Here is a 16,165-nt window from a genome sequence, read left to right as displayed (position 1 = left end):
TTTACCTCAATCCTCGAAAAGCATGGTATGAACACTACTATAGAGAAAAAATGATACAAAAAAATATATTGGAAGTCTTTGATCATTTTTTTTAAAAAAACAACTAGTATGCATGTGTATATTCTATCATGATTCCATATGACATGATTATCATTCCTCACAAGTCATTTTCTATTAACCTAGTTAAATTAATGCTTCACTAATAATTTGCCATGCTTATCATCACCGGTCTTCATTACAAATTATTACTCACTCATGCATCATCTTTATAATGCTTATCATCCTCACACTCTTCTATGACTTATAAATTGAAATTGCTAATTTTGTAGGAAACAAAATTAAAAGCTTCCAATGTGAAATGCAACATTCTATTCTATAACCCAGATGCCACAATCTCACCTTAACCCTTATGTAATTTTCTATACCACAATATCCTAAACAAACTTATTAGATAACACCATAGCTCCATAATAAGTTCATCTAGTAACACCATACTAACAATAAGCAACATGAAATAAACATGTCACTACTAGAAAAAAAAAACTTTTAACTTCGTCATTATCGATAAAATCAATGTTAAAAATAGAGTGGTAGCATAATTGTAAATAAATTGAATTTGGTAAGATGTTATATTGTTTCCTAAATTCATTGTGGATTTATACAGACCCTCATCCTCCGTCTTGACTACCAATTTCCTAACCCTAGACCCCTCTCATTTGCAGCTGCAATAGTGAAATAATGAAGGAGGAGGAATCAATAGTGGTTTTGGTTGAGGACGAAGACGTTCCTTCATCGACGCTTCTGGATCTCACGAGCTACCAGCTCCACGACCTTGACTTGGTCGAGTTGCCACCCTGCCTCACCGTGAATCGCTTGTCCATGCTGGACCTGCGCATAGGGAACTCTCCCTTCTCCCTTCGCCAAAACCTCATCACCAACGCTGTCGTTCTCCCTTTCTTTTCCCAGAACGGCCTCTCCACTCTCGAGGTACCTCTCAATATCATTCATTAACGCTCTATCTGGATGTGCTGAAATTCTTTGTCTGGATATTGAAGAACATTCCTGATGTCGGCGTATTTAAGAAGCTTCTTGTTTTCAATGTTGCGTTCAACGAGATTAGTTCGCTACACGGCTTTTCCAGGGTCTCTGATACCCTCAAGGAACTCTACGTGTCCAAAAACGAAGTTGCCAAGATTGAGGAGATCGAGCACTTCCATCAGCTGCAGCTTCTTGAACTTGGCTCCAATAAATTATGGGTAAATTGTCGTGATGGGTTGAAGTAAGGTTGTGAACCCTGTTGTGTCACTGTTGAAACTTGAAACCCCTCTCCTCCTTTGTTTCTTCAATGCCGTGGTGGAAGAAGAATAGAGAGTCTTAGTCTCCGCTATGTTCCGCAGAATCTTGCACACTTTCAGCCTGCGCCCACTATGTAACAACGCGCCTTCTCACCACTCGCCGCCACGCCCTCAATGTCCCTCCACCCCCTTCCTTCCTAATCCCACGATCAAGGCCCGTTTATTCCAAAACATCCCAATCCAACGAAGCTGATGAAACCACCAATAAGGTCCGTGAGTGAGCGACTCAATTACTCTGCTAAGGAGTATACACCTTCCTCATTTTTTTATAAGGAAAATGCTACATGTTATACAATGCTAAAATATGAGTATTTGTTTCATTATTGTGAGCTGGTGACAGGTAGAAAATCTATAACAAGGCTTTCAAAGAATTCAGGATGATGGTCAGGTCAGTGAACTTTTTCGTTAATTTCCACTTTGCAAAGAAAACCAAAATAGAGGCCAAAATTACTCATGCATTTCAAGTTTCAAATTTCAACTATGTTGTATTTACTGCAAATGCTGAATGGTACAAAAAATAAAATAAATTTTGCACATGCTAAAGCTCTAGATCAAACAATGATTTGTAAGTTAACTTTGCTTTGGGAAATGAATAGCGGCTGGTTCTATACCGTTTTGCTGATTTTGTGTTCACTTGGGATGGATTTGCTTTGTACCAGGTACGGATGAGGATTGGATTTCCAATTACTTGTCATGGTCAGGAGAGTAGAAATCGAGCTGCTTGCCAAAGAATTCCTCACAGGGTATGGACTGATGAGGAAGGTGTTGAGCATGTGGAGGTAAATCTAACAACATTTACTGAAATTTATTTGTCAATGCGTACACATTTTATAAGAACTATTTTGAACTTTGATAAATCCTTGGGATAAGATAACAAAACAAAAAACTTCAAGAAAATGTTGTGAGGGAGGAGAAAAAGATGAAAAAGAAAGGAGAGAAGAGAGGCAAGGTGTAGGAGGGTTTCATTGGGTATATTGTTTTATTGTTCTTGTATGTCGGGTAACCATGTTAATAGTCAGTTACAATAGGTTTGTTTGTTACCTTGTTATTTGTTAGTTAGCTCGGGCTGGGATAATTAGAGAAATAAGGCATTTGCCTCTAAATAAGAAAAAAGGCACAGAGAATCAGAGAGGAGGTGGTGGGACCTTATCAAGTTGGAAACATTTGGACTCTTAGAGAGTGAGGGAGAGGTCAGGGTCTATCGAATACCTTAAGCATTAGTATAATTCATTTATGGCTCTGTTACCAGAGAATTGTAGTAGAGAATAATTCAAAGGCACTGACAATGAATGGAAGTTTACTTACTTGATTGTTGAGACTTGAGATTAGAGCACCATCTACAACACAAATAATTGTGGAGTCATACATTCTATCTTATAGTCCAACCAAGTAGCCTAGATGATATATGGTTTTGTTCTGTTACATTTGCGGATTACTCAACCTGTAGATAGTAGACTGTTATTTGTGTTTCTTTTTTGATTGTGAGGTCATACTTTTCACAACACAAATTATAGGTCATAACCCTGCTGCATAATACTTCCTAGATAAAGAAAATGAAAGGATATTATTGTAGCTGAGCTTCAAAATGTTATGAACTTAATTATCTTATTTTCTGCACATTGATTAACCTGTTGCAAATGTTAGGCATTATGTGTGTGTGTGTGTGTTATTTTGCACTCAATTCTTTTCCTTCAGTAATGCCCCTAATATCTCACTTAAGCTCTTGATTATATTGGATTGTTTGTGAATAATATCAGGCTATAGGCACTATTCAATGTTTTTTTTTGTGTGTTTTGGCTGTGTATTTCGATTATCTTATGTGTGTCAACCTTACTACAAATTCTTTTATTAGAAGGAAAAATACCTTATACATGTTCTTATTATAGTCCAATTCACATGCAATTCATATTTGCACGCATACATATGAAACTTGAAGAATCATAAGAATTTTGAATTTCTGATTTATACTAGAAGGTAAAAAAAACCTTTTACCTGTTCTTATTACAGTCCAATTGGTATGCAGTTCATATTTTCACGCATACAAATAAAACTTGAAGAATCATAAGAATTCTAAAATACTTGATGCAGATCTTTAATATTTGGTCCATTATGGATGTTGCATTTTTCAGCCATAAGCATTTACCGCCTTAGCCAGTCCATGTTTCTTGAGGGATGAAAGTTGAAAGAAGGAAAGAGAATTAAAGAAAGTCAAATATTGTGAAAAAGTAGATCCCAAGTCTCAGGTTCAGAAAATTTAGAAGTCTATGGACATGAAATTAGAAAAAAAGAATCATATATAAAATTTAAAAATGAAACTAATAAATGCTTGTCACAGGAGCTCAAATGGATGAGGAAAACGAGAGAGGAGAGAAAAATACAGAAGTCCCTGTTGGTTAAAGAAGTGGTTGGTTTGCTACTCAGATTATATATATATATATATAAAGGGCACTGGTCAGAGGTAGAGAAATGGAATTTTAAATGATCAATTAGTACATGATTCCTGCGGTCGTATTGATTTTTATCCATATTTTAAAATAACTCATGAATATACTAATAAGTTTATGTATTCTAACTTTATTATTGTAATGCACGTCCATTCATTAGTTTTTTTTTATAGGCACTCCCATTAATTAGCTAGTTTAGTACCTATATATAAATCCTCAATTTAGAATTTAATCATATAATTAAGGTTTTTCTTCTCCATGATTTGTTTAGTGGAAATTTATATTTATTATACAATTATAGTAATTATAATCATAATTTAAAAAAGAATCATATCTATGGCAGGACTGTTGTTTTGGCTTAAATGGATGAGGTGTGACTTAAACTAGTAAAGAGAAAAGCTTACTCTAGTCCTAAGTAACAGTGGGAGCCTTAAACTTTATAATTTCCAGCTTAAATAGTACTAGCAGCATATTTAAGTGGCAGACTTGTAAATACATAATGATGTATTTAGAGCCATTGGTTGACACTAAGTTCTAGAAAGTTGAGTCTAGCTAGAAGATGAAATTTAATCAGAAATTTGAGAAATATTTGATAACTTAATTAAGAAAAAGTTAAAGGTTGATAAATTAAATAATTAATTAAATTAAAAGTATTTGATAAAAATAGATGTAAAACTAGTTAATAAATATTTGATATAAAACAACACTAAAGAAATATTTTGTGAACTTGGAATTTTAATTGAGCTAATAGTTGTTTGAGGAATACTTGGCTTTCATGATAAGCTATCTATTGAATTCATCATGCTCTTGCAAACTACTATGCAGTACGTATGGTACCCCTTTTGTATGCTATGGTTTTTAATATAATCATTTATAGGTAAACACGGCAGCAGAGGTCATATATGACCTCGTGGACCCTACTGCTAATTTAATATTTGGTGCAGTAATAGATCCATCACTCAGTGGTCAAGTAAGTTAAGCTTTGTAAATCTGTATCATTACATTTGTTCCATTTTATTTGTCTTTTTTTTTAAAAAAAATTGTTCCTATTTATGTCTTTTTAAAAAGTTCAAGACAATATTAAATACTATCATTCCAATTATTAGAAAGTTAAAAATAATTTTAATGAGATTATTAATTGCATTTCTCATTTCATGTGCTATCATCTTAAATGAATAGAAAAAAGGAATAGTGGTATAACTCCAACTATATATTAGTATGCATAATCTAAAATGCAAGGTTGTGTCAAGTTCATATTACCTAGCTTGTTTCCTTTTAGTACTATTTAATTTAAATTAATTTCATCATTCTTATCCCAAACCCACTCCAGCTTGCAATGTTTTTCAAGTTTATTTTTGGGGTAATTAAATTACAGGGTATTTTTCTTCTTTATGCAACCTTTAGTCTCTAGGAAATTGCTTTAAACTCTGAATCATCTTTAATTCTTGTTTCGAATCAATTAATCATTATCAGTAGTTGTTACACTTATATTTAGATCTTTTATATTTTAGGATATTGATGTTTTGAATGGGGATAACATGGGATGATGATCAAAATTGGATATTTGGTAAGATCCCGTCTTCTAATTTAATTAATTATTAACTTAAAGTTTGTTATTTAAGCATATTATTTTTCATAGTAAAATCAACTCCCAGTGTGAAGACGTAGGAGTAGTAACCAATTACAAGAGTAGTATTTGATAGAATGAGAAAGGAGGCCGAGTAACGAAATCAGAAAAGTAGCAGAACTAGAGAGAGAAGAGGAAGTCAGAATTACATCACACAATCCACACCATCAACACATTTCCTTCTCTCTTATACACCTCACCCTTCATGTGTATTCTCTTCGCTTAGAGTTGGTTATTTTAGGTTATTTTTTGCCTAGTGCTTCTTCTCAACTCCTTGATTTTTTAGATCCTTGACTGCCTGGTTGCCTAGCTGTCCCATTTTCCTATTTTCTGCTTAGTCATCACACAATTCACACCCTCAAAGCTCGACCGGAATAACTGTCTATGTGGTTTGCGTCTTGCTTCATCTTTTTTTGTTTTTTTTAAATTTCAAACACTTCATTTAACTTAACATCACTCTCTAGCTCTTCTTTGTTTGCAATTGAAGAGCAAAGAGTGTGGCAGAACATGTGAGTCAAGCTCTTGTTTAGGTACTAAATTTCTATATAAGCTTAATCAAAATAAATTTTAAGATGTAACATTTTTCATTCTAAGATAATTAGTTTATTTAACATTTACTCTTAATATGACTTATATAGTGACTAGGTTGCAATTTTCATTTTTAAAATGAAAATATTAATAACTTATAACAAGTGCTTGGTGGACCAATATTGTTTAAGAAACATTAGTTACTTGCCTTGCCTAAGTAATTGTCCTATTTTAAGTTTTAGTTAAAAAAATATAGTTTTACTTATTTTGTGGTAGGATATATATGTGAGTAAGTTGAAAATGAGTAATATTTATACCTTATAGTTTGATAATTATCTTTTGAATTTGTTTTTAGATCAATATTATGAGATTACAAGTAATGTGATATTGTAATGAAAGTAATATTTTAATTTAAAATTAATACATTTTTTATAAATTGATTCTGGTTGGTTTATTGTAAAACAAATAAAATATTAAATTTTTTTTTTATAAAAAATATCGGTTGGTTTAAAATTGATGTAGAAAGTATTCTTACATCGGTTTTGCCAAAATCAATGTCATAAGAACAATTAACATGACAAAACCTGATGTTGTATATACACTTTTAACATCGGTTTATTCAGAATTGATGTAAAAAAACACTTTAGAATACATAAATTAACATTGGTTTTATAAAAAATAGATGTTATAAAGGCACTTTTTATATCGTTTTTTTAGAACCGATGTAAAACGCATTTCAGAATACACAATTCAACATCATTTTTTTAAGAAACGATGTTGTTATGCACCTTACAACATCTGTTTTAATCAAAACCGATGTTGTTTTTGCTTTTTTTTTAATATATTTCTTACATACGGCATCCGTTTTCGTAATAATTAATGTTATGTAGTGTATGTTAACATCGGTTTTTTGAAAATCGATATTAACATTGATAATGTTAACGTCGGTAGTTTCAACATCGGTTAAAAATCGATATTAAATGTCAAAAATAATCGATGTTAAAAGTTTATTTTTTAATAGTGTGTACTCAAGAAGAAAAACCAACACTGGATAAGGTATTTTACTTTCATTTAAGTAAAACAACAATGCAAAGTACCAACATAATATATGTCACCACTACCTATCTTCTTGATGTAGATTGTAAAACAAAACAATGCACTTTAGATGTAAAGTGACCTCAAATATGTGTTGCCAAAACACAAGCTAACAGAATTAGAGCTCTCACAACTTCTACAAGTGGAGCCACCACCTTAATCACATAACTAGGGTACAAACCATTGCTACAATAGCAATCACCTCACTACAAGAAAAAGACTAATTAGTGATGAATTTTCACCAACGGATTCAAATTCGTTGGTATTTTAATGTTACTGATGGAAACTTATCGACAGAAATATGTCGGTATGTGATCTTTTTCGATAGGTTTTACATACGGATTTAAATGCATGGGCAATTTTGTTATTTACCGATGGATTTGACCTTCGGATTTTTTCTGTCCGTGTTTATAAACTTATCAACAGATTTTACCAACAATTTTTACATTGATTATAAAATTCGTGGGTTACATAAAAATCCGTGGGTAATGAAGAAAATTAAAAGAAAGAGAGAAAAACAATTTGATTTGGTGATGCCAACAAATAAAAAGTATTTTTTATCATGCTTAAAGATATTAAATATTATATACATATTAAAAGTTTTTTATTCTTATTATTGATTTAAAATGTTTATAAAATATATTTTAAAATAATCATCACACAAATTCAAAACATGACACAAAATTACAAATTAATTTTATCATTTCTAAATCTTGAGGATGTTGTGGTACTTTTTAATAGTTGGCAGGGCTTATCTAATACCAGGCCTCTAGCCAAGTAGTATGATAAAAATATATACCTTAATTAAAGGTATTAAACATCGGTTCAATTGACACATTTACCATTTTATTATATGGCTATAGTTAATGTTAAACAGTCCATGTCTCTAATTTAGTATTCATATATGGAAACAAAATAAATTGTTGAATGCTATCTCTTTTATGTTGAGGAATGACATTAATTGCGCATAGCTTGTTAATATACGTCAATTCTAGCTACTTGACCAATTTTAGGTTGCAGCATAAACAACTTTTTTTTTCATTTTTGTAGGTTTGAGGTATTAATGAGAGAAGTCATTGCAAAGGCTATGAAGAATGCTATGAATGTCTTATGCACATTCAACCTTCTTGCGTCATCTGGAGCTAAAATTTGTTTTGTGATTTTCTTAGTTTTGTGCTGACCCAGTCTCCGCGTGAAGGAAAACCAAGTGGTAGATTCTCTAGCCAAGACAAGGACTACTAATAATGATGATCGATGATCAACTGTTGATTTTGGATCTCCCTCCAGCTTCTATCTTCTATTTTTCTTCTAGCTGACATAACAATGGTGACTTTTGCCCGTGTATTTATAGTTTGAAGTATTCATTAGGTCATTGCAAAGACAAAAAATATTGCTAGAAATGTCTTTAAGCAAATTCAACACTTCTCGAACCATCTCAAATCTTATTTGTGATAATTGTGAACATTAACTGATTTTTTTACTCAAATAATATATCTAAAAAATTATTTACATGAATGATACAACACAATATTCAAAGAAATTAATTCCCTCCAAATCAATCTCTCACATGCTGTTTTTTTTTTCTTAGTTAAGAAATCGATTTCTTAACTACATTTTTTTATACGGTTTAACTACATTTCTTTGTTGTTTTTTTTTTTTTTCAAAACCAAGTTAAGAAATCAATTTCTAGGGAACTCATTCTTAATTGATTTTTATATTTTTTTTCTTTTTTTTAAATTGTTTTTGTATTTTAGATTTTTGTGTGTTATCTATATTTATGTTTTGTTTACATTGAAAATAATATTATTTTGCATGTTATTTTTAATTTTTTTTTTGCATATTTTATATTTTATCATTTTTTGAAGGGTTGAAATTCTTTGATTTTTATTTTATTTGATTATTAAAATACATAATTAATCAACAACTTAATTGAAATTAAAAAAATATTTAACCAACAAGTTGAGTTAAACTAAAATATTTAAGTTACAAAATAAATATGAAATTACAAACAATAGAACAAAATATTTAAGTTTGAAACAATACAACAAATTTTTTAAAATACAAATAATATGATATAAACTTAACGTTGTTGGCTTGAGCCTACACAGTGGGGGTATTTATTTTTTGAATGACCTGGAATGCGGCATATGGAACATCGTTTTGGTTGACCTAGTTCTTGGATATCCATTTTGGTGTGTATACGAGAGGAGACAAGACAATCTTTAGAATTTCTTTTCATCTTTAGGTCGAGGCAAATTCTTGGCTTGTGACACGGTGTCCAATATGCTTCATTGTGAAATTCCCCAAACAATTCTTTGTACACGTTAGAGACATTTTCCAATATATACATAGGATGTATATAGTTCCTATACTCATGTTGAGCATGCTTACAAGAAGTAACAACATGAGAACAAAACATGTGCATTTTTGGAATTTTCCACAGTCACACCACCTTCCATCCAACCTGACCGTGAAATTTCCAGCAAGTCGAATCTCTCTCAGGTTAATTATCTCTTGGACTAAGAACTTGTGTCACATCAATCAAACTTAAGAATAATATGAGTTTGCCTTTCTTTGTGCATCTTCCATAGCCTTGTTTAGTACTTGTGTATAAACTTGGCTAGATGTAATCATTGTTGCGACTTCTCTCCCTCTTTGGTTGAACAATGCATTTCACCTTGTATAGGTTGATTTTACTAGCGCACATATTGGTAAATTTCATGTTTTCTTGAGTACTTAATTAATTGACTCAACAAGATTGATGGTCATGTGCCCCCATCGCCGACCACCATTCTATGTGAGAGTCCACTTTTCTTGTGGAATCTCCCTAAGCCAATTAATTGCTAGTTCAGCTTGTGCCTCCTCCCTCAAAGTTTTATAATAGTGATTGAATTGAGGTTTCGTCCTTGCATAATACTGACTAGTTATAAACATACAATTTCAATTATTATTCATAATACAAAATTAAGTGATATTTACTATACAGAGAAGAAGTTTGACACTCACACATATTGATAATTAGTTTTTTGGTGTCATTGTTCTTGAACCTTCTTATGTAATTATGTTCAATGTGTCGAATGCAGAACACATGTATAGAATTTTGCGTCGCCCACCCACTATTACGTCTTGAGTAGGCATTTTTTATTGACTTGTGCCTATTTGAAATCAAACATATACCATCTTGTGGGGTGACATGCCTTTTTAAAATTTTTTAGGAAGAAAAGTCATGCTTCTATTGTTTCACTCTCAACAATGGCAAAGGCTATTGGAAGGATTTTATTGTTGTCATCTTGTGCAATTGCCACAAGGAGGGTGGTTCCTTGTACTTACCATACAATCATATTCCATTGACTTGAACTATAGGCTTGCAATATTGAAACCTATCAATACACGCCTTGAAACTCCATAAAAGGCAATGGAATTTCACAAAACCTTCTATTGTTTGACCTGCTTGTGGTGGCATTTGATGCAATCCTATGCCACAAGGGCATTGGATAGAAAACTCCAAATAGATTGGGCCAGAGATGCAAGAGAAGGCCCTAGGGTTGTTATGAGCCTTAGGGTAGATTTCGGGCCCATAGGCTAAGTACGAGTCCACTTATCTTTGTAAATATTAGATTAAGGTTTCATTATTTTTGGGCCTTGTATTTAGGGCTCCATAATGTAGGTAGGGTACCCTAGAAATATAGGATTTTTTAGCCCTTGTATTTTAGGGCACCTAGACTAGTTTTTGTATTAGGGGTAGTTTTATAATTTCACATGCACTAAGTGAATATTTGATGGGTGTTGGGAAATAAATTTAATTGAATTGGTAGAAGCTCAATCCAATTAAATTTTAGAGGGGGAGGTGAGCATTTGCTTACTACACCTCATTGCCACATCATATAGTCACACTTTGTGCATGTCCTTCATGCTTTACATGCCTCATGACACCTAAGCACACTTAGTGGAGAATCTTGGAATTGATCTTGGATTAGTGGGCTGAACCATAACTAAAATTCACTAATCATAATTAGTGAAATTTTGGCTCCACAAATTCAATTTCAAATTCAAATTTCCCTCCAATTTTGTGTGACACTTAGGCTATAAATAGAGGTCATGTGTGTGCATTTTTTTTAACTTTGATCATTTGAATATTAAACTTCAGATTTCAGAGCTCATTTAAAGCATAAAATTTCGTGCTCTTCTCTCCCTCTCCCTTCATTCATCTCCTTCTTCCTCCAAGCTCTTATCCATGGCCTCCTATGGTGGTGAGCTTCTTCTAGACTCATCTTCTCCTTAAAGTGGCGTCTCCTCTCTCTCTCTTCCTTTCTCCATTCCACTGCCATTCATCTTCCAAGAAGCAAAGGAATCCATTGATGAAGAAGATCGTAGGCCTACAAGCTCCAATGGAGCTTACATCAGCATTGGTAGTTTTTCCTTCTCCACGACCATATCAAGAAGAAATTCATGTATAGCTTGTAACAATCTCAATAAATCGTGGAACTATCTTTAATAGTTATCGTAGAGCATATAAGATAACTTTCCATTATCTTGGGAGATTGATGGATTTGAACATGTATGGGGTTCTCAAAGCTTTTATATTTCACACTTGTTACATGCCAGGATGTATGTTGTCCTATACCTCCAAGCACAACCATCGTCATCACAAATGATAATTAGCTTTGTTGAGTTCGATAGTTATGTCTTGTAGTTAGCTCCTTTGCTCACATGATACTGCTGCAAAGCATGTTATACTTCTTTTTTTTTTTACAATGCATCCCTTCAAAGAGACTCCACACCAGATGTTGGACTTATTCGCGATCCAATGTATGATCATATTTAGAATCTTCAAAATTAGATTCGAGGACAACATTATGCATGTGTGGTGGCATATAATATGGTGGTATGGTTGTTATTGGAGAAACATTCTTAACTTCTTTCTCATGATCTTCTTGAGATTGATCGCGTAAAACTTTGTCTTCATCCTCACTAAAGGGACCAATTTCTTCGTTAGGTAAGTCAAGCTCTGTTATAAACTCAAGCTCATTTGGTTGGGTTGATGAGGTAGGCTCTGCTGTAGGGGTACTCTAGTAATGGTGAGGTTGATACTCAATAACACCAAATGTCAGTGAGTCTAACAATTGGTGGAAAATGGTGCGGAAAGAAATTGAGTAAATGAATATGTGTTTGGTTCAAATAAATTTTCTTGGGTTGCATCAGATGTATGTGAAACATGGGACTAGGGATTTGAATAATATTGGGGTTTATGAGATATTGGTTGAAGGTTCTAGATGTGAAGTGTATGTAGCTAGATGTTTGCATACAATTCAATGCATGTAAAAACCTCATGTTGGCGTGCAACAACAATCATACCTTTGACGTATTCATCGTCAACAAGTTATACTAATGTAAAATGTAAACTTGAGCATTTTGTCCCAACTAGATGTGGGTATCGAAATGAAATATCACAAACTTGGTCCAGTGGTTGAATTCAGATCCTTTGGTGGATTTTTCTTTTCAAGGCTTCAAGTGTGAGGTCTCTCTTTGTTTGAAAGAACGTTGGACAGGGGCATTGAAATGTCTTTGTTTGTTTTGATTATTTAATCATTATAGCACACTAACCAATTAATAGATGAGGAAGACATGTGTATTGTGTTAACAAAGTTGGAAGAAAGTAATAGAGAAAGAAAGTGTTGTGCAAATGTGTTAAATGAAGGTGAATATGACTTCTATATATAAGGGTTAGGGTTCAAGGTTTATGACCTAGGGTTAGGGTTTGAAGCATTGGATTCCCCAACGTAAAGAAAAAGTGTTTGTAACACATTGGTGTAAAACAAAAGTGTTTCTGACGCACTGACATAAAGCAAAAATGTCTCTAACGCACTGGCATAAAGCAAAAGTATCTCTGATGCACTAACTTAAAGCAAAAATGTATCTAAAATTTATGCATATAAGACCTTCCTTGTATTTCTACTAAGGATTACTCTCTTTCAAGTGTCTAACCCCTATAGATGATGCAAGGATGAATGATACATGAAATTAAAATAAGAAAGGGTAATAGGAAAGAAAACACTTGTTTGCATTGATAGATATGAAGCATATATTACATCTTTTGGCTTTTTAGGCCTGCCAGACCCTAATTAAGGGGGTTTAGCCTCTCATTGTCATGAGAAGATTTACAATTTAGGGGCTGATGTGAATAGAAGAAGAGGGATGGATAGAGGAGGAGAAGGGAATAATGGACATAGATAGAGGGTTTCCCCTATTAGAGATACTCAGATTTAGGATGTATTCATTAGAGAGCTCTGAGTCTCTGGGGTGGTTTAGGGATTGGTATCCTGACATGTAGATTGTTTCTTTCCCTTCTGCTTCCTACTCCTTTTATAGGACTAAGGTAGCTTATTTTTCATGTTGACTTCACGTTGAGCGCAGGCTTTCGCGCTAAGCACACCTTTGGGCTTCCTTGTGGCCTTCTTTGTTGGACCTTGTGGCCTCAATAATCTTAAGAGGGATAGGCTTAGAATACAGAAGAAGCAACAACAATCAATTTAACAATGTTCTTTAAACATGCAAGACACAATTGATTGCAACAAAATAAATAAGATAAGGGAAGAGAGAATGCAAACACAGTTTTATACTGGTTCGGCCACAACCCGTGCCTACGTCCAGTACTCAAGCAACCCACTTGAGATTTCCACTATCTTTGTAAAATCCTTTACAAAGTCTGAACCACACAGGGACAACCCATCCCTTGTGTTCAGATGCTTTACAACAAGAGACTCACAGTCTCTTAACCAATCTCATTGAATAAGAAGAATAGAAGAAGAATTCTCTCTTCAAGAGAAGAATATTACAATAAAGATCATGTAGGAATCCTTATAGATTTTGCAAGTGTTTGGCCAAGGATTTCTTTTGAGAAAGCATTTGACAATGAAGTTCTTTTGGAATCTCTCTCACTGTCTTTTGAGAGGATAAGACATTTTTGCCAAGCAAAACTCTCTATCTAAAATTCGTGCCCAAGTCACCTATTTATAGGCCTTTGATGACCATTCACAAATCTAATGAAAAGATGTGACTGTTGGCAGATTTTCTGAAAACTTTCCACTGGTAATCGATTATAATGTTTGTGTAATCGATTACACAGTTATAATTTGAAGGGTTATGACTTTTGAATTTGAATTTCCAAAGTTTCGTTGCTGGTAATCGATTACAGACATACGGTAATCGATTACATGTTGAAAATTCAAATTCAGAACCTTTTTCAACAGCTATTTCTCAACCCTGTCTTCTGGTAATCGATTACACTTCCTGGTAATCGATTACCAGAGCCTTGCATGTCTTGAAAGCACTTTGTTTTAAGGCAAGGCTTGGTCTTTAGTGAATCTTGAAACAAGGCTTTGTTTGTTGAAGCAATCTTGAATTATTCTTGAAGCAAATGCTTATCATTTGAAGCAGCCTTGTTAGATTCTTCTTTGACATCATCAAAATCATGTATACATACATTCACATTCTCCCCCTTTTTGATGATGACAAACATGTGATTTCTTCTCGACACCATCAAAGCTTGAATGATTTACATCTCCTTATTTCTCAAGCAAATTCTTCTTGATATCATCAAAATCTTCATGATTTACATTCTCCCCCTTTTTGATGATGACAACCACCTGTAGGTTAGGAGCAACAACAAAGAAAATATCTATTTGCATATAGTTTACTCCCCCTTGATTTTACAATGATTGCTTATATGAGACAATTGAAGATTTCATATTTTTCATATATAAAAAGTTGTCTCATAAAACAATAGATAATTTTTCTTACTATTTTATCTTTTATCTTTCTCTCCCCCTTTGTCAACATCAAAAACAAATCATGAATAGAAAGGAGAAAGATGTTACCACTTGTTGCAATGTATGAGAATCAAGTGATACCAAAAGGCATTAAAACAATCATTCAATATTAATCAAGCAAAAACAAGTACAATAACACATCAATCAAACACAATCAATCATCAAATATTTCAAATCAAATTAATTAAATTAACAATCAACTAACTATACACAATAATTTCTATTATTAAAAAAAATTCAAAATTCAAAATTCAAAATTCAAATTTCAAATTTCAATTTTTTTTTTAAATTTAAATTTTAAATTTTAAATTCCAACTTCCAATTTCAACTTTTAGTAGCTTCCCCCTTCCAACTTCCAACCTCCATTTTCAACTTTCAACTTCTAATAACTTTCATTTCCAACTTCCAACTTCCAGTAACCTCCACTTCCAACTTCCAACTTCCATTTTTAACTTTCAACTTCCAATAACTACTTCCAACTTCCAACTTCCAAATTTTAATTTCAAATTTCAAATTTTAATTTTCAATTTTCAAATTTAACTTTTCAAATTTCAATTTCAAAATTTCCTTTTCTAAATTAAATAGTTTTCTTAAAACATGAAACTAATTTGAAAAGTTTAATAGATTCTTTAAAAACAATCAAAAACTCAATCAGGAACAAACATCAAAGACAATCAAACACACAATAAAAAAATACAATCAATCAATCATCAAACACAGTCAATCAAATTCAATCACAATCATCAAGGACAGTCTAAACTCAAGTAGAAAACAAGCATCAAAAGTAATCAATCAAAGACAAGTGACCTGTTGGTATCATTTGATATTACTTGTTGGGGTTGTTGATCAAGTGGCCTTTGTTTGTTGTCTCCATATATCGCATATTCATTTATCTTGGAGAGAAATATGAATAAACTTTGATGCATGTCATGTGTTTGGAGAAATTGCTATCAATGTATCGACTTTGCTCTTCTCCATTTTCATAGTCTTTCATCATGATACCCAGACTTATGATTTTCTACTCTGAATCACTTGAATAATTTATGACATTATCTTCCCAAGTCATGTATCCTTTCTTTTCTTTCTTCCCTTTGAAATTCATCTTGTCGGATTTTTCCATTCTTCTTTTAAACACAGGACAATTGAATCTCATGTGCCCAATTTGATCGCACTTAGCATTTTGGGGCTAAAGAGGAATCTTCTTCTTTCTTCTTTCATCATCATCTTCTTTCTTCTCTAGTTTTTTTTTTATATAGTTGCATTTCTCTCTACCATTGTAGGAATAAA

General features: G+C 32.8%; 1 protein-coding gene and 1 pseudogene across 1 annotated transcript; both read left to right on the top strand.

The window, feature by feature from the left end:
* The first annotated feature begins 171 nt into the window (after window positions 1-171).
* LOC114423046 lies at window positions 172-8,482 on the top strand (annotated as a pseudogene).
* On the top strand, window positions 739-1,283 carry LOC114424135 (protein phosphatase 1 regulatory inhibitor subunit PPP1R7 homolog). Its single transcript, XM_028390996.1, has 2 exons — window positions 739-987; window positions 1,056-1,283. Exons 1-2 carry the CDS (start codon window positions 739-741, stop codon window positions 1,281-1,283), a joined length of 477 nt encoding a protein of 158 aa, XP_028246797.1.
* Window positions 8,483-16,165: the final 7,683 nt, after the last annotated feature.

The sequence above is a fragment of the Glycine soja genome, chromosome 8 (genome assembly GCF_004193775.1).
Source record: "Glycine soja cultivar W05 chromosome 8, ASM419377v2, whole genome shotgun sequence".
NCBI classification, from domain to species: domain Eukaryota; kingdom Viridiplantae; phylum Streptophyta; class Magnoliopsida; order Fabales; family Fabaceae; genus Glycine; species Glycine soja.
This window is presented reverse-complemented; position numbering and strand designations above follow the sequence as displayed.